This window comes from Monodelphis domestica, chromosome 2 (genome assembly GCF_027887165.1).
Source record: "Monodelphis domestica isolate mMonDom1 chromosome 2, mMonDom1.pri, whole genome shotgun sequence".
Classification (NCBI taxonomy): domain Eukaryota; kingdom Metazoa; phylum Chordata; class Mammalia; order Didelphimorphia; family Didelphidae; genus Monodelphis; species Monodelphis domestica.
Window position 1 is genome coordinate 17,069,379 of NC_077228.1, and position 19,842 is coordinate 17,089,220.

Sequence of the window (19,842 nt, forward strand, 5' to 3'; positions counted from 1 at the left end):
CACTTTATTATAAATATTAATAGTATGGAAATAAGTCTTGATCAATGACACATGTAAAACCCAGTGGAATTGCTTGTTGGGTACAGGAGGGGGGTGGGAGGAGGGGAGGGAAAGAACATGAATCATGTGACCATGGAAAATATTCTAGATCAATTAATTAAATAACATTTTCAATTAAAAAAATAAAGTATTGAGAGACTGTCACAGGGCCACACAGCCAGGACATAGCAGAGATATCACTTAAAGTCATCTCTCATTGGACATAATTATATTGCATTTTCTTTCCACTCTGCCATATTGACTTCCCTGGCCTCACTCATCACTTTAAATGAGAGAGAGACAGAGACAGAGAGAAATAGAGAGGCAGAGAGAGAGAGAGGGACGGAAAGAGAGAGATGGATGGATAGATGAATGGATAGGTAGATACATAGATATATAAATATATAGAGATAGATAGATACAGATATTTAGATTGATAGACATAGTTATGTAGAAATCATTAATTTTTATCCTTCCTTTTGAAGAGGATCGATAGCAGCACAGGTTGTCTTGACTTTCAAGTAAACTGGATTTAAGTGGGGCAGAGTGGCACAAAGTAGTCAACCTCACTTTCTCTTTCAGAGTCCTCCAAGTCTAGTGTTAAGGCAAGCAGAAGGAATAAGACATATCCACAAGCAAGTTGACTCTAAGAGAGAGTAACAGAAAGGCATCCAAGAAAGAAGGGCCAGACCACATGATAGGAACATTCTAAGAGAGATCCTGTGAGATGACAAAATCTCCCCTTTACACTAGTGAGCATGCCAAGGAAGGTCTCCCTCCTGGGCTATGATTTTCATTGTCAGAGCGCAGCTGTGAGGCTCTGAGCATCAGCTGCATCGACAAAGCAGACAGCTCTCAAGAGTGAGCACCAATTTGCTCTTCTCTGGGGAGAATAGGAGGCTGATTACAAAAATAAGTAGGTAGGTTCCTTTCATTATGTATTATGGATAAGGAAACTGTAAACATCACTTCTCTCATTTAGAGGAGGCACACACAGCAGATTGGAAAAGCTCAATCTCTAAGCTAACAGGGCAAAAAACCCTTATCTACATATCATGGCCATGAATATACATACCAACAGCATTTTGAATAGAGTTGACAAGTCAAAGGATACCTTTTATAGATGATGCTTTTCTGGAAGGCCAGGAATCCTTTTGAAAAAGACTGTCCTTGAATCACTGATGAGAATACTAGCATTTATGGAGTACTTTAAGGTTTGCAGAGCAATTTTATCTCATTTAATCCTTGCAACAGTTCTGGGAGGTTCCTTCTCTTATTGTCCTTTTATAGAGAAGAAAACTGAACTAGACAGATTAAGTGACCTCAGAATCACATAGTTTGTAAGAATCTAAAACCAGATTTGAACGTAGGTCTTCTTAATTTCAGGCTCAGTGTTTAACCCACTCTGCCACCTTCCATGTCAGACGAAAAGAATTTAGAACTGATTTTTTTAAAGCATTCACATAGAGGAAATAACCACACAAAGAATACACAGAATCATAGAATTTTCAGTTTTACTGAACCAGAAGGAAAATCAGTAGCCACTAATTCCAACCAGTAACTAAAGAAAAATACTCTCCAAATCATCTCTAGGTAAGTTTTGGGGTAATAGATGAGATATGGTCAGTTCCAACATCACCTCTTTAATGAAACATACCCTCATTCTTCCTAATGAATGGAATTTCTACTGTTTTTTCCTCTATTAGTACTTGGTTCTCCTTCTATGTATCAATCAAAATATCTACGTATCCATGTATATACATATCAAATATGGATTGTTTTGACATAAGCATATACATATCTCTTTTGCTCACCTGTGATGAAATTCCCTAAAGACAAAAAAAGTGATTATTTTCCTTTTTTTCAAATATGATGCCCATTTTCTTTTCAGTTTTTAAAAATTATATATTTAATCACCACCACCACTACCAAAACACATTTAAATAAACAAATGCATTAAAAAAGTATGTGAAGATCTTCAAACATCATGTTGTTTACAATTTCTTTAAAATATGTAAATTACATATGTCTGCTAGTATAAGTGTCTTCTACTTTTGAGTTCCCTTTGGATTTGTTTTACTTTACTACTTTTTTCTCTTGATTTTGTGACTGCTATTTTTTGTGATGCAATCATAGTATGTATTATTCTTATTCTCTTTTCTTCTTTATATTTCCAATAGTTGTCATTTCTAATAATATAATCCAATCCATTATATTCAATTACAATCTATTTATACATTTCTCCTAACATTGCATTTGGGTTATTTCCAGCTATTTTGTCATTAGAAACAAAACTTCCATGAATATTTTTATTCATACACAGCTTTTTACCTTCTTAATAATACCCTTAGGGTCTAATCCTAGTAATTGAATCCCCAAGTCACTGAGTTTGAATAGCTTTATAGCTCTTAATGTATATGTCCATCTTGTCTAAAAAAAAATTAAAGCTGCGCCAGCAATGTAATACTAAGCCTGTTTCTCTATGTTCCTATCAGCATTTAATTTGATCAACATAACTAATCTGGTTCTCAATTATTGTATATTACTAGAGCCATATATAGCTAGATTGGTTTTTAAGCAGTAGACACAATCTATTGTCGGGACCATACTCTTTCCATAAATAAGCCTTTCCAGCTTGGTCATACCCAGTGGAACTTTTGTTCCAATGCCACAACCTCTAAGGAATGTAGTATTACCTCCATAATGTGATGAGTCTTAAAGTAAGACTTTTGCAGAATATTTATGTTTTCTAGACCATTGTTTTCCCACCAGAAACTGTTTGGATTATGAGTCTCCTCAAGCTTAGACCTACTATTAAAGTAGCTTCATTCAGTTGTATGGCGGCTTCCCAGAAATCTGTCATAATTAACTCACCTAAGTTTGTTTTCATCTCTTTAACTTCTTTCTTATTTATTTTTTTGGGGGGTTAGATTTTCTAATTCTGAGAGAGAAAAATTAAAGTCCCCTGCTATTATTATTATTTTTTATTTATTTCCATTTGTATCTTTTTTAGCTTTTCCCTTAAAAACCTGGATGCTACAACTCTTGGTGCATACCAGCCCACTATTGATAATGCTTCATTAGCATAGTACCCCACCCCCAACATAATATAGTTACCCTGTTCAGGTCTTCTAATTATTAACTGTTTTGACCTCAGCTCTGTCAGAGAGCATGACTACTACCCCTTTCTTCTCCAGATTAGCTGATTCGTAGTATATTCTGCTCCAGCCTCTCACCTTCACTCTCTGTGTGCCTCTCATTTTTAGAGTGTTTCTTGAAAACAACATTATCAGATTCTGTTTTTTTATTCTTTTTTTTGCTATCCAATTTCTTCCAGTGGGGCAATTCATTCCATTTACACTCAGTGTCCTAGTTAATAGCTGTGTATTTCCATCTACTATGTTCCTCCTCACTGTTTGTCCAGCTCTTCCATTCTTTGCACTATATCTCTCCTCAGATGTCCAATTTCCTTTGATTAATACCTCTTTAACTCACAGCCCTTCCTCCAAATCCTTCCTTATCTGTTCCTCTTGCCCTCCTACTTCCAAACTGGCTCACCTTTTCAAAGATCCTCCCTTACCCCTTCCCCTTTAACTTTTAATTCCTTATTCTATACATATTTCCAAAAAACCCTTTCTTATTTCCTCAGTCATGACTTCCTAATTCCTGATGTGGGTTTGATTCTAAAAATCCCTTTCTTACCTTGCCCCAAGAGTCCTTTCCTTATCCTGTCACCGTACCCCCCCCCCCCCCAGGTATTCTCTTTCCATTCTTTACTTATCCTTGTGTCCTCATTTCCCTTAACCTACCCTTTATTCTTATTCCCATAATCCCCCAAGGGGGCTCCTAGTCCCTCCTTTATCTCATCCCCTCCCCCCCCCTTTCTTTGATCATTAAGATTTTTGTCCCTTCTAATTGTGTATATTGTTCTCTCTTGGTCTGATGAGAGTTTGGTTCTATTACTAGCAGTCCTCCATCCTCTCCTTCCCTTCTCTTTGGCAGTTCTTCCACTCATTCTTCCTCCACATGAGATAACCATTGTACCTCACCTCCTCCCAGTCTATTCCACTACCATTTTGGCTCATTCCATTCCATTCACCTTGACCTTAACTCTTCCATTCATACATACCTCTTCAAAATAATCAGTCAATGATGACATTCCCAGGGCCCAATAGATGGCATTTTCCCATATAGGAATCAAACAATTTGAAATTTTGGGTTGCTTATGATTAGTCTTCCTTTTCTTTTTTGTGTTTCTTATGGATCAAATTTTCTGCAGAATTCTGGGTTTTTCCCAAAGAATAGTTGGAACTCCTTTAGTTCATTAAATATCCATGTTTTACCTTTTATAATTATTTTTATCTTTATATGATATATTATTCTTGGTTGTAATCCTAGTTCTTTTGCACTACAAAATTCTATTTTCCATGTCCTCCTATATTCTTTTATGTTGTGGCTAATAAGTCTTGTGTTATTCTGACTATAGTTCCACAGTATTTTTTTCTTGTTTGTGGTATTTTCTCCTGAACCTGGAAGCTATAGAACTTAGCAATGATGTTCCTGTGCATTTTCATCTTTGGATCTATTTGAAGTGGTGATTGGTGGATTCTTTTTATTTTAATTTTGCCTTCTGATTCTAGAATTTTCCTTTATTTTTTATAGTGTGGTGTCTAAACTCTAATTTTGATTGTATCTTTCCAGGAGTCCAAACTATTCTTATATTGTCTCTCCTTGATCTATTTTCCAGGTAGTGGAGTTTTTTGTGTGATAAGATGCTTTATATTCTCTTCTGTTGTTTTATTCTTTTGTTTTGCTTCATTATTTATGATTGTCTTAGGAAATCATTAGCTTTCCCTGGTCCAATTTTTCCTTAATCTCTCTAATTTGATTTTTGAGGTCTTTTTTAAGCTCTTCCAAAATGTTTTTTTCTTTTTTATGTTGTGGCCATTTATTGTATTTCTTTGCTGTATTTGAAGTTAGGTATTTTTATTTCACTGTCCTCTGAGTTTAAGCCAGGATCTTCTCTGTCCCCATCATAGCTATAAGTAGTTGTTCAATAGTTCTTTTTCCTTTGCTTACTCATTTATTTATTTATTTATTATTTAATTTTAGCAGTCAGGCCAAGAGACTTAATTATTGACTTTTTTTTTTCTGTAATCTCAGTGTTCCTAGTACATTGCCTCAGACTTCAGGAGATTTTTGCATATTTGTTTTTTTTTTCCAGAGTCCTTTTTAATTATTCCAGTTTTTATAGTCCAATGTCAGATATATTCCTGGTTCCCAGGTCAAACCCTAGTCTTGGAATGGCCTCAGGTGCTCCAGCTAGAGTCCTTAGGCAGTTCTGCTACTGCAACTGAAAGTAGATAGTCCACCTCCCCCTGTGGTGGTAGCCAAGGAGTCCACTGTCCAGGGAGTGACCAAAGCTGATGAGGCCCTAGTCCCTTAGCAGTCATATTCACCAATATGTGCTCCTTCCTCAGTTCTCTCTTACTTACATATCGTGGCAAAGAGTAGGTACCTAGTCTGCACTCCTCAGGTTTCCAAAGTTCCTTATTTGTTAGCAGCAACAGCAAAATTTGAGTTTCTGCTCTTAGAGCCTGGTGCCTGTAGACATTGGGGTGTCCACTTCTTCAGTTCAAGCTGTGGGCCAGCAGGGGCATCCAGAGCTGAGGCCAGAGCAGACACAGCTGCTTGTAATGTGCTCCATAGTAGATTCCAGTGGTATCCTCAGGGATCCAAGTTCCTGCTTCAGTAAATAAGGTGAAGTTGCTAGTTGTTGATTCCATTCTGTTTCCTCTGTTCTTGCCCTCAGGGGTTGTGGTGGTTGGACTGAGGCCAGGGAAGTCAGAAACTTGACTCCCTAGTTGTCTCTGGCTATTCAGCTTCACTCTTGACTCCTGTCTGTTGTTTTTTTTTCCAATTTTAGCATTGGCTCTGTGGAGTTATTTTTGTTTGTTTCTGGTAGGAATTAGGAGGACAAGGAAACTTCATGCCTTACTCTGCCATCTTCCCATAATCCCCCAATAAGATGCTTATCTTAAAATAGACATAATACATAACCAATCAATGGTTGTCCATTAATACATAAATAAATATTATCAATAAATAATCTAGGATTTTTAGAAATCAGAAGGACAATAGAAAGAGAATATCAGCCACTGGATCTTAGAAAATAAGATGTCAAAGCTGGGGGAGGTTTTAATCATGGATTGTTAGAACTTGGAGTAACCTTTGAACAGAAGTTGTCAGAATGGGCAAGTACTGTAAAATAGATTAACATATACAAAGCAATATGGCAGAAAACATCAGATTTGGAATAAGAAGATATGGGCTCAACACTGGACTCTGACATTTCTGCTTCTATGATTGTTGATGACAAGTCACTAAACTTCTACAAAATGGACCACGAATTACTAATCTATCAGATAATGAGCATTATTTTGAAGAATTACTGTTTTTCAGGCAAGACTTGAGAATCATAGAGTTAGAGTTGGAATAGACCTTACTGATAATAGGGGCAGTTAGGTGGAACCATAGTGCATAGAGTGTTGGTCCCGAAGTTAGCAAGATTCATCTTTCTGAGTTCAAATCCAGCCTCAGACATTTACTAACTTCATGAGCCTGGGCTCTTAACCTTATTTGTCTCCATTTTCTCATTTGTAAAATGAGTTGGAGAAGGAAATGGTAATGGTAAGAAAAATAGCATTTTTCCCAAGAAAATATCAAATGGGATCATGAAGTCAGACATGACTGACACAACTAAACAATAACATGGATAATCTAATCAAACCCCCTCATTTTACAGATTGGGAAGATCAAGTGAACAAGAATATGGTGACTTACCTAAGTTCAAATAGAAAGTATCAGTGCTGGGATTTGAACTTCAGTTTTTTTTTTTTTAACCTAGATTCAGAATATTAGAGTAGGAAATGACCTTAGAATATCATCTTTCAGAACAGACTATAGGCTTAATTTGGGCATGATTTGATAAGATAGAATGTTAGTCCATAGAAAATAGAACTTTAAGGTTGAAGGAAATGTAGAGAATAATCTTTGGAATCAGCAAGTTATAATGGAATCAGAGGACTTGGGTAAAATACTAGTTCTCCTATTGGCTACACACATGATGTTAGGTAAGCCATTTAAACTATCTTGGGCCTCAGTTTCTTCATTTTGCATGTAATATAGGTTATAGTAAACAGAATGGGTTCTTAGGTCTCTCAGCTCTGAACCTTTGATTCTCATTTAAGCACCTCATTTTAAAGATGAAGGCTCAGAGAGAGGGAAGTCATTTGTTCAAGGTCACATCTACTTAGTGACTGCTCTTATAGAAGAAGGATCTTAGTTTTAATGATGTTCACTCTGCCATTGTCTATATTACCTCCAATAAGTGTGAGCTCCTGTGTTCTGTTTGAGATGGCTCAGTACAACATCTGGGATGATTCCCACTGGATTTCAGAAGATCTTCCATATTAAATACCTCATTTAAAAATACATCTCACAGATTCTTTATAGCTTCCTATTATTAAAAGCCTTCAGAGCTGACATGATGGATGAAACTTGAATACAGAAGCTGATTGCTTCCCTTTTTTTCAGGTCATGTTTCATAACCGATGTGAAATCTCAATGAGGACAGGGTATATTTCTTTGCCCCTTTATTATTGCACTTAGTTTTATTTTTCTTTTATTTGGAAAACTAATAAACCTCAAGCCCCTTGCTGAGTTGGAGTGATGATTCTGTAGAATCTCTCTCTAGTAGCTTGTAATCTAAAGCTACAGAATGTGATGGAGGCCCCTGTAAATATACGGTTCCATTGAAGCAAAAATGTAGTGTGATGTTTCTAAATTAGGTTTACTAGAAACCAGGAGCAAGAGCTCTCACATATATAAGGCTTTATGACAGATTCCAGAAAATAGGATGCTACAGTTCATTAAGAAAGCTGAAGAATGTCATGAGAGCTCTAGATCAGAGGTCAGAAGACCTGGCTTCAGACCACCTCAAATACTTGAAGGCACCCTCTTTGGGCTTTGGTGTCCTTATTTTCAAAATGAGCTGATTGGACTAAATTGAGTATCCTTAATCTTTTTTTTTTTTTGCCATGGATCCTTTTAACAGTCTAATGAACCCTATGGCCATCTCAGAACACCGTTTTTAATGTTTGAAGGAAAAGCCAAATTTCAGTTAGAGATTAGTGAAAACAGATGATTTCTAAAATTACCTAAGTTTATAGAGATCCTGAAATCTATCCATGAACCTCAGATTAGGAATGCCTGGAATCAATAATCTCGATTTCTTTTATTTCTTCACCCAATGAACACAAGAATGTTAAAACCAACCAATCAAACTATCCAAAATTATTCCATGGAGCTAGAAAAAATAATAACAAAATTCATTTAGAAGAACAAAAGGGCAACTGTATTAGGGGAATTAATGAAGAAAAATGTGCACCAGAACTAAAACTGTATTATAAAACAGCAACAATCAAAACAATTTGGTACTTGCTAAGAGTCAAAGTAGTGGATCAATGAAATAATTTAGGCACACAACACGCAGTGGTAAATGAACATAGTAATCTACTATTTGAAAAACTCAAGGATCTAAGCTTTTGGAAGAAAACCACAGAATTAGACAAAAACTACTGGGAAAATTGGAAAATAGCATGGCAGAAACTAGGGCACAGACCAACACATCATGCCTTGCATCAAAATAAATCAAAATACATACGTGTTTTAAAAACAAACAGTGATACCAAAAATAAATTCGTGTAGCATGGAATAGTTTACCTGTTAGATCTATGCAAAAGAGAAAAAAAAAATATGCCCATATAAGATGTGTATAAAGCAGATAACTTTGACTACATTACATTTTAAAAGTTTTTGCATAAACAAAACCAATGAAGTCAAGATGAGAAGAGAAACAAGAAACTGGGGGAAACTTTTATTCTAAGGATTTCTGACAAAGGCATCATTTGTCAAATACAGTCAAAGGATATGAACAGGCAATTCTCAGATGAAGGAATTTAAACTATTTTTGTTTATATGAAAAAGATGCTTCAAATCACTATTAATTAGAGAAACACAAATTAAAACAACTCTGAGATACCATGATAGAAAAGGAAAAATATAAATGTTTGAGGGATGTATGAAAATCGGGACACTAATACACTGTTGGCAGAGCTGTGAACTGATATAGCTATTCTAGAAAACAATTTGGAACCATGTGTACCATAAAACTGGGAGTACCCTTTAACTCAGCAACCCCACTATTAGGTCTTTATCCCAAAGAGATCAAAGATGGGGAAAGACACACTTGTACAAAATATTTATAGCAGTTCTTTTTGTGGTGGCAAAGAACTGGGCATTGAAGAGATATCCATCAGTTGTGGAACAGCTGAACACATTGTGGTATATGATTGTTATGGGATACTATCACACCCCAAGAAATGAGTGGGAGGAGTTTGAATGTAATCTGTTAAATTTGCTGTCTACTTTTTGAGGAAACAAAAGGAATCTGTACCTAATAAAGACTTACAGTTGTTCTTTTTTTTTTATGCAATCCTCTTTTTTTATTCTACCTTGTATATGGAGATGTCCTTTTACATTTTTACTGGGCAGGGGTATTTATTAAGTTCAGAATAAAATTAATCAAATATTTTCAAAAAATAAAGGGATTGGCTTTGTGGTGGCCAAAAATTGGAAAACAAGGGGATGCTCTTCAATTGGGGAATGGCTGAACAAATTGTGGTATATGCTGGTGATGAATACTATTGTGCTCAAAGGAATAATGAAGTGGAGGGATTCCATGGAGACAGGAACAACCTCCAGGAAGTGATGCAGAGTGAGAGGAGCAGAACCAGGAGAACATTGTACACAGAGACTGATACACTGTGGTATAATTGAACGTAATGGACTTCTCCATTAGTGGCAATGCAATGTCCCTGAACAATCTGCAGGGATCTAAAAAACACTATCCACAAGCAGAGGATAAACTGTGGGAGTAAAAACACCAATGAAAAGCAACTGCTTGACTACAGGGGCTGAGGGGAAATGAGTGAGGAGAGCCTCTAAATGAACACTCTAGTGCAAATACCAACAACACGGAAATGGGTTCGAATCAAGAACACATGTGAAACCCAGTGGAATCACACGTCGGCTATGGGGGGGTGGGGGGGAGGAAAAGAAAACGATCTTTGTCTCTAATGAATAATGCTTGGAAATGATCAAATAAAAATTATTAAAAAATAAAATAGAGGGATTGGAATAAACAATCTCTGATGTGCCTGGCAGATTTAGATTTATGATCCTTCAGTAAATCAATTAATGAGCATTCATTGTGCGAATACTGTTGTTTCAGGCATTGTTCTGGACATGGAAGACACCAAGACAAAATTAAGACACTATATCTGTCAATACTTGCCTTTGAGGAACTTCTTTCTACTGGAGGATTGAAATAGTTCATTCAAAAGAAAATATAGAACAGATGCCAAAAAAAAAAAGAAAAATGCAATGTGACTGGGAGTTGTAAGGGAAGGGATGTCAGACTACTCGTAGGGAAACCAAGGAAGGACCCTTAAAGGAAGCAACATTTAATCTTCGAAGGTAGAAGACAGGAATTCCAGGAGGTGTGAGTCAGGAAAGGAAGCTTTCTAAGAGTAGGAGATAGTACATTTGGGGAAAGACTTTGACAACCCAAACTGGCAGCCATTATGATCCTGATATAGATGAGGATGGGCTATTTTTCAATTTCTGTCTGTAGCCCTGGCTCCTAGCCTACGGCTTGACATATATAATAATGAGTTAGACTGGATTGGGTTAAGTTAGGCTGAGAAAATGCTATTTCTATTCTGCTAGGTTTTCTGGTTTCCTTATTCCACCATTGCAATCAATTAATAGATATTTTTAGCTGACCCTCCCTCTCTCTCTCTCTCTTTCTCTCTCTCTCTCTCTCTCTCTCTCTCTCTCTCTCTCTCTCTCTCTCTCTCTCTCTTTCTTCCTCCCTACCCCCCTCTCTGTCTCTGTCTCTGTCTCTGTCTCTGTGTCTCTCTCTTTGTCTCTCTGTCTCTGTCTCTCTGTCTCTTTCTCTCTCTCTCTGTCTCTCTGTCTCTCTGTCTCTGTGTCTCTCTGTCTCTCTGTCTCTGTCTCTCTCTCTGTCTCTCTGTCTCTCTCTGTGTCTGTCTGTCTGTCTCTGTCTATCTCTGTCTGTCTCTGTTTCTCTCTGTCTCTGTCTCTCTCTCTGTCTCTCTCTCTGTCTCTCTCTCTGTCTCTCTCTCTGTCTCTCTCTCTCTCTCTGTCTCTCTCTCTCTCTCTCTCTCTCTCTCTCTCTCTCTCTCTCTCTCTCTCTCTCTCTCTCTCTCTCTCTCTCTCTCTTTCTCTCCACCACTCTTCCCCCTTGGACCTTGAATAAGGATGACTGTTACCCCTCCCCCCATAGAATGAGGCTTCAGAAAGACAATCTCCTAGTCTCCCACCTGGTCAATAGCCAATATGAGCACAGGCTGCCACCACCTCTTTAATTTTTGCTAACTGGAGGAAATAAATAAGCATCATTAATAATCTGCTGTGTCCAGAAAGTGGCCTAATAATTTCAGGAAATCCTGCTATCCCATCAGAGATTTGTCTGGAAAGTCAGAGCTAAATGACAGCAGTAGAAGTGGCCATCTGAAAAATTAAATTATAATCTTGAATAATAAAAATATTATATTTTATGAGGTTTACTAAGGATCATTAGAAACCAAGGAATAAAGACGATACAAAATAAAAACCACATGCCCGTGACTGATTAGCCATTTCAGCCATCCCCACCTTACCACCATACTTGCTGCATCATTGCAAAGGAAGAGAGAGCGTGGGAAGTGTTCTAGTAGTAATAGTCTCTCGGTAACGGCGGATGATGATTGTCTTTGTGAGCTTTCATCTGTGATAGATGAGTGTGCACAAAAACACTTGTGTGTGAAGGAGATTTAAGTGGAAAAGTTGATGCACAGAGACAGTCCCACTCTCTCGGCATTGGAAGCCTGGGTCCAGTGGCACGAAAAGTCATTACACCTGGAGACTTCCTCAGCTGCGCTGGGTGGCCATGTTGTCTTTTGTGCTCCAACACGCCCTAAGCACTCCACAGTGCTTTGCTGCATCGCCCTCTCAGCCGTTGAACCTTCTTATTGGTTTCTTCCGTCTGTTCAGCCGAAGCTGTCTTCATATGCTGGGTGAGCAAAGCCCTGGTTCACCAGGGATCTCCCAGTTAAATACCAATCGTGATCTCACCAATGTGGAGAAGCAGGAGAGATGATAGGGAATTCTGGGAAATACCAAGGACTTCTGGGAAATTAAGTCTAGGGTTCAAAATCTCCATTTATACATTTCCCCAAGATCCTTGGAAGACTAGTCTCTCCAGCGGGTCTTATTAACATACCAGCTGTGAAATTACAATAATCTGAGGATAAGAAGAAAAGAGAGCAAAACCAATGATTGCTAGGAGTATTGACAAAAATCCAGTTAGGGGGCCATCCCCTTTGGCATAAGAGTATATATACAAAACAAATGCATTCCACCCCATACAGTTCAAATTACCACATCCCAAAGTTCACTCTGGATCTTCTGGTGCAGTGTGGGGTCTGTGCATGCATCTTAATGGTGCCTTCTCTGAAGAGTTCACTTTCTGGATTTGGAGAGGTAGCATGTTTCTTATCCTAAAATTAATCCCCAAAAGAATTTAAACTTTTCAATTTAAAATAATAATATTTATACATTCCCCCCTGAAAACAGTGGCCAGTGCTGAGCACAATACCCTGTTCACTGCATCATTTTAATAAATATTTGTATGATGATGTTGTATGATTACTGCTTAGAGTTTTAATTTGTTTTAATTGTTTAAATTAAATTAATAAATTTATGAAATTATAATAAATTTCTAAAATTATAAATTAAGTTTAAATTGTTTTAATGTGGAATAATGTAGAAAATGTTGGACTTAGTCAGGAAGAAACTGCATTCAAATCCTATTTCTAAAGTTTAGTAACTTAGTGACCATGGACAAATCACTTAAGTCTTCTTGGCCTTGGTTTTCCCATCTGTAAAATGACAACACATGAAATGGAGCTGAGGTTCCTTCTGGTTTTAAGTCTATGATCCTATGAATACTCTTACAAGAGTAATCACCTCTGGGTGATCAATGAACAAGTCAGTGCAATGTAGTAGAAAGTAGTTTGTCTCTAGGAGCTTCCTAACATGTATGTTAAAAGGAGGGGTGCTGAATTTGGAATAAACCCTAGTGGCTCCTCATCACCTCTCAGATAAACAATAAAATCCTCTCTTTGGTCTTCAAAACCCTTCCACTCCTCCCTCCCCAACCCTTCCCAGTCTTCTTACACCGGACTCCCCAGCCTATACTCCAGTGATCCAGTGACACTGACTTCCCAACTGTTACTCTCACAAGACATGGCATCACTAGGCTCTGGCCATTTTCTCTGGTTGTTTCTCATGTCTGGAATTCTCTCCCTCCTCATTCCAATTACTGACTTCCTCAGTTTCCTTCAAGTCCCAGCTAAAACCTTGCCTTCTACCAGAAACATTTCCTAATCTTCCTGAACACTCATGCCTTGTCTCTGTTAATTATTTCCTATTTATTCTGATTATAGGTTATTGATTTTATATATAGATATATTATATATACTCATATAAATATACATGCATACATACATATACATATACATATATGTTGACTTGTCTCCCTGACTAAATTATGAGATCCTTTAGATCAGGGACTGACTTTTGCCTTTCTTTAAACCTCAAGCACTTAGCACAGTGCCTTGCATATAGAAGACACTTAAATGTATATTGACTTCAGTGTCAAAAGACCAGAGTTCAAATCCTGCTCTTCAATTTACTGCTTTGTAACTATCAATAATTTATTTTATCCTAATCTATAAAATGTTCTGGGATATTGGACTAGATGATTATTCAGGTATGTTCTTATTGTAAATTCAACAATTTGAGATCTTAAAGGCCATTGACACCACCCCTCTCATTTTAGAAGGAATACAAACTGGGAACTAATTTGACTTGCCCTCACCCAGATGCTAGGAAGCCATTGCGCAGGATCTGGTCAGAATTCATGATTTGTCTCTTCAAGGTAAATACTTTGTTTGCATCCCAAGGGCACGTAATTTTCTAGCTCCAAATTAATACATCTAAAAAATGTCTTTCTTGGGCTTTTAAACAGTCAGTCTCTCTCTCTCTCTGTCTCTGTCTCTGTCTCTGTCTCTCTCTGTCTCTGTCTCTGTCTCTCTGTCTCTCTGTCTCTGTGTCTCTGTCTCTGTGTCTCTGTCTCTCTCTCTGTCTGTCTCTCTCTCCCTCTCTGTCTGTCTGTCTGTCTGTCTGTCTGTCTGTCTCTCTCTCTCTCTCTGTCTCTCTCTCTCTCTCTCTCTCTCGTTAAAACTATCCATTGCTGACCTATAATGTGAATGGGAGAGGCCCACAGAGATTTTGCAGCTTGCTCAGCCAGAGACCATTTATCCTGTGGAAAGAATGACTGGCTTTCTGAACTCATTGACTCCAGAGAGACCAAAAAATCAGAAGGTGACATAGATAGATAGATAGATAGATAGATAGATAGATAGATAGAAAGAGATGAATGGATGGATGGATGGATGGATGGATGGATGGATGGATGGATAGGTAGGTAGATAAATAGAAAGATAGATGGATAAACAGACAGACATAGATAGGTTGATAGATGATAGATTAAATAGATGATTGATATGCATATGTATGTGAATGTGTTTATACAGTCACAAATATATTTACGTATGGAAGTATATATATATATGAGAGAGACAAGCAGAGAAGCAGTCAGAAACCATACCCCCAGACATAGTTGGACAAGAGCACCCAAGGGAGTAGCCAACTTACTCACACGTGCACCAAGTTTTCCTGGCAAAAGGAAGATACACACCAGGAAAAGGCTATAGGGTGAGAGCTTGACTCTGAGGTAGATAAGAATATCCAAAGAAAATCAAAGCCTAGGGAGAGGGGGAGGGGCCCCAATAGAGTCCCTGAGCCAGGTGGCTATTCTGTAGTTGAAGGTAAGAGAAATCAGGAGGGAAGTTCGGAACCTGTTTGCGCAAAGTCAAAGAGTGGGGAACAGAGTTGGGCTTCGAACTCAGCTCTTCTTCTTCAACCCTCCAGCGCCCCTCCCCCTCCACACTTTCTGGGGTGTCGCTTCCCTCTAACAACCTACAGGCTGTTCTCTACCTCCACGTACAGCTCCCCACTGGGGAGAATCTGAGGTGGCCCAAGACTGTCAGGAGGTGCGGATGCAGAATCTTTGAGGAGCTTCCTAGCTCCACAATAGCCTCTATCTGTGACCATCTCAGGAATGGCTTACGGAAATGGGTCTACGTACCCATCCCCTCCCCCTCACCCTCTTTAAATCCCACCTGTGTCACATACTAGCTGTGTGGCCTCGATCAAGTGGCTTAACGTCTCTGGGTCTCAGTTAGAGCCCAGTGAAATGAAGACTAGCTAGCCTGGACCACCACCACCACCACCACCACCACCCATCCCCGTAAGCAAAGGGTTAACCTTGCGCGGACCTCAAGGGGTGGAGAGAGGGGAGGGGTGGGGTAGCTTTAGCCCAGACCAGCTTTGCTCAGCAACGGCGCCCGCGTCCTTAGCAACCTGGAAATAGGGCGGAACCAGGGGCGGTCGCGGATTCTTCCTCTGAATCTATGCACCATATTAGTCTACGTCTCCCCGCCTACGTTAGCCTCCAGGGATCTAGTCCCAGCTAGCGCACCTTCCTACCGGCCTGCAAACTCTCTAGGGGACGCGGGCGGAGCCCCCTCCCCTGTGAGCATCCTGGGTGCCAAGCCCTGCTTAGGTAAGCGCCTGGAGATTCCTGGTACCCCCTTGATACCGGGAAGGAGCCGAGGCTCTGGGCAGTCTCTGTACTTCACTTTTTCAGCGAAGACACCACTTAGGCCAGAGAGTTAGCCAGGGCTGGGGGAGACCTGAGTGCAGATTCAGCCTCTGCCCATGTTGGCTCTGGGACTTTGAGAAAGCCTCTGAAAGCAGTTAGCTCCTACCAGCTCAATTGCTGAGAGGGTTTTCCCAAGAAGAGCAGAGGTCTGTACCCAGAAAACCTTTGAGGAATGACTGAGAGAGGGTCAGCCTCTGGGCCCAGGAGCTTCCTTCACCCCTCCTCCCCCCCTCCTCCCAGAGCAGCTAATACAGTTCTAAATTCCCCTCCCCCCCTTCCCCCCAGGACTAAAGGCATTCTACTTTAGAAGGCGGGCCTCCTGGATGCCCCAGGAAAGAAATATTCCATCCTGGGATCCAGCAATTTTCCCTGGGCTCTTGCCTCTTGCCCTTCCCCACTCTTCCTACTCAACTTCCTGGCTACTTTTAAATTCCAAATAGAAAATCACCTCCTACAGGAAGCCTTCCCCAAACTCTCTGCTCATTACTTCCTGCTTGTTCTGTATATACTTTATTTATATAGATTTCTTTCATTGCCCCCCCCCCCCCATTACACTGGGAGCTCCGGGAGGGCCAGATCTGTTTGTTGCTCTGTATGCCCAGGGCTTAGACAGTGCCAGGAACACAGTAGGTGCTTAATAAATATTGATTGATTGATATTGGACCAGATACTGAGCAAAAGGGGGAGAAGCCGGGAGGAAGGGTAAAAAGAACACACAAATCTCCTCCTTTTGTAACTTAAACAAACAAAATTTTAAAAGATATTTCAAACCAGCTCGGAGAGTTCTAGGGCTTAAGATTGCCCATCTTGAATCATAAGATTTTTAGATTGAAACTTGTGGTCATCTGGGTGGCTCGGAGTCAGGCCTAGAGATGGGAGGTCCTGGGTTCAAATAGGACCTCAGATATTTCCTAGCTGGGTGACCCTGGGCAAGTCACTTAATTCCCATTGTCTAGCCCTTGCCCTTAGTGTTATTCTGCCTTGGAACCAATACATAGTATTAATTCTAAGATGGAAGGTAAGAGTTCCTCCCCTCTTCCCCCCCAAAAAAAAGAAGATTTAAAGATGGAAGGGCCTTTATAAGTCATCTAGTACATGCCTCGCTCTTCACAGAGGGAAGAAACTAAGACCACAGAGGCTATGACTCAGCAAAGTCAATCAGGTAGTAACTGAGAGAGACAGGATTTGAACTCAGACCTTCTGACTTCCAGTGGAAGGTTCTTACCACTATACTCCACCAAGGGAAGTACTCAGTGAATAATGGATGATTTGAAAAATGGGAGGAGCCATATTCAAAAGGAAATAACGCTATGTTTGGAGTCAAAACAGAGCTCTTTGCTGCTCACTCTTTTTGTGACCTTGGGCAAGACCCTTCCCTTTCAAGACCTCAGTTTACACAAGAATGAGATGACCTCAGTAGTCTTTTCCAATTTTAAATCCTGTGACTCTATGATTCGATGTGAGCAATACCTACCTAGCCACAGCTGATATTAACTTTCCTCTAAAGTTTAATTGGGATCAGACATAGGAGATTGATGCATCTTCCTCTGCCCACTCCCCACCTTTCCTGGGTTACAGTCAAAGAACATTAAAATTGGGAGGGACTCTAAAAGTCTGGAAGGGAGTCCCAGAATAGTTATGTCACTCTAGAATAATCAGGACTAGTAGGCAAGCATCAGAGACAAACATTTGAATTTTGATCCTTCTGCCTCTTAGTTCACCTACTTCTTTATCTCACATCAGGCTGCCACTCTGCCTTTCTCAGAGTAATTTATTCATTCATTTATTTTAAATTAATTAATTATATAATATTTATACAATATATTATATAAATAAATTTAATTAATTAAATGAAATTAATCAGGATCATAAATTTAGAGTTGGAAGGGCCCTAACATTGCATCTAGCCCTAGCCTCTCATTTCACATAGGAGGAAGTTAAGATTGAGAAGGAAGTGATTAGCCCAAGGATGGCCCTTCCTGGATTTGAATCCAGCTCCTCTGACCCAAAATACTGATCCTTCTATTCCTAGAAGCTTTGGATCACCCCTAGGCAAAAGAGAGACAGATCTTTATCTTCTAGTTGTGTGATCAACTCTGCTTCCTTAGTTGCAGTGGAGGGAAAGCAGCCCCAAAGTAGCCCTTGGGAAGCCCTGAAGATCCAGACTGCCAGTTTCCAAGGCCAAGACTGCAGGTGTCTGGTGGGAACATTCAAGAAAGTCATGTCTTCTTCCTGGGACACCCCCTATCGGAGAGCAGCAATGCCTGAGACAGTGGTGAAAATTATCGGGAGTAAACATTACCGATTCCTGGTGGAAAAGCCAAAGATGTAAGTTGGGAGTTTGAAATATGCTTCCATTAGTCCTGGGCTGAAGAATCTAGTAATGAGTTATTAAATACTTTGGGGAGATGGAGAAGAAGGCCTCAAATTAAACAGACAGGTATAGACAGACAAGCAGACAGACAGAAAGACAGATACAAAGATAGACAGATGGATAGATGGATAGATAGATGTATGGATGTATGTATGGATGGATGAGTGGATGGATGGATGGATGGATGGATGGATGGGTTCTTAGGAAGGTAGGGAGGCAGATAGAGACTGGAGCTAGAGTTATAGCACTGTGAATCAACTACAGAAAGATTCTCTGACCTCAGAGGACAGGCTTACAAGTCTCTCACGGATTCTACATTCAAATACTCTCCAGTCTAGATTTGTGTCTCAACCTTTTAGACGGTAAGCCTAACTTGGGCAGGATTTCCAGGAGGGTAATAACTAATTCAGATTATAAACAAATAGAATTATAGAGTTAGAGCTCCAGAGGACATCGGTCCTCTTTCACCCCAGCCTCTTCCTGCTACAAGGGGAAAATGTGGTCAAGAGAAGTTAAATGACTTATCTAAGGGCACACAGCTCATATAAGCTTATGATTATTTTTAACCTACAATGATAACTAAAAAAAGTCCTACAAGTTTCCTTGCTTTGCCAATAGTAATTACCTAATAAACTGATTTGACTTCTCATTTTTAAGGTGCTACAATGAAAAAGTGCACCCATATTTTTATTTTCAAGCAAGTATCCTTGCAGGTCATTCCTTTTTTTTGCATATAAGAAACTAAAGAATTGAATATATATATATATATAGTATTTAAGTAATTTCAGAAACTATGACAGTCACATCAATTTGGTCTTTTCTCAATTCCTGTCTTTAATTTTTTTTTCTACCTTGTCATGTGTGGTGTGGGCTTCAGGGCTACTCTCCCAACTCATAATCGACTGGCAACTGGGTTCCCTAGAAGATAATTATCTAGTTATATCCTAAGGGTATAAAGTACCCTTGGGAGGTTAATAGTTTTCTTGTACTATAATTCATGAGCCCCCATTAATGTATTCTTCAGATAATCAAATTATATCAACTAGCCACATAGATAAATGGACAGAATAAGCCCATATCAAGGACTTGTTGATTAAAAAAATAATGTTCTGTGTAATAGAGATACTTGGGGGTGTCTATTGATTATCCTAGATGACTAATGGATCAAGGCTTTCCTACCCTCCTCCCTTTACCTCCCACTTCTTAAGTCTTTCAGCTTCCCCCTCCCCCTTTCCCTTCAGGTCACTCAGGGTAAACTATGAGATTTCAGAGGAAACACTCTTTTCTCTTGATTTCTCCGGTATTAGCTTCTTCTTCACCATCAGCCACAAGTAGCCAAAAAGCTTCCAGCTTCTCCTCCACTCTGTTAGAAGCCAAGAGGATCCAGTTTAGTTCAGCTTAGCTCCAACTGTTTTTCCCAGAATGGACTGTTACCTTTTGATTGAAGGATGAT

The 19,842-nt window shown here is 39.3% G+C and overlaps 1 protein-coding gene across 2 annotated transcripts in view; it reads left to right on the top strand.

The window, feature by feature from the left end:
* The first annotated feature begins 15,689 nt into the window (after positions 1–15,689).
* C2H1orf87 (chromosome 2 C1orf87 homolog) overlaps positions 15,690–19,842 on the top strand; it is a 62,671-nt gene continuing 58,518 nt past the window's right edge. The window contains exons 1-2 of one of the 2 annotated variants that reach the window (XM_007480488.2): positions 15,690–15,916; positions 18,124–18,343. In XM_007480488.2, the coding sequence (XP_007480550.1) occupies positions 18,237–18,343 (107 nt within the window). In that variant the 5' untranslated portion in view covers positions 15,690–15,916; positions 18,124–18,236. The remainder of the gene's footprint in view (positions 15,917–18,123; positions 18,344–19,842) is intronic. The other variant, XM_007480490.2, reaches the window with a different exon arrangement.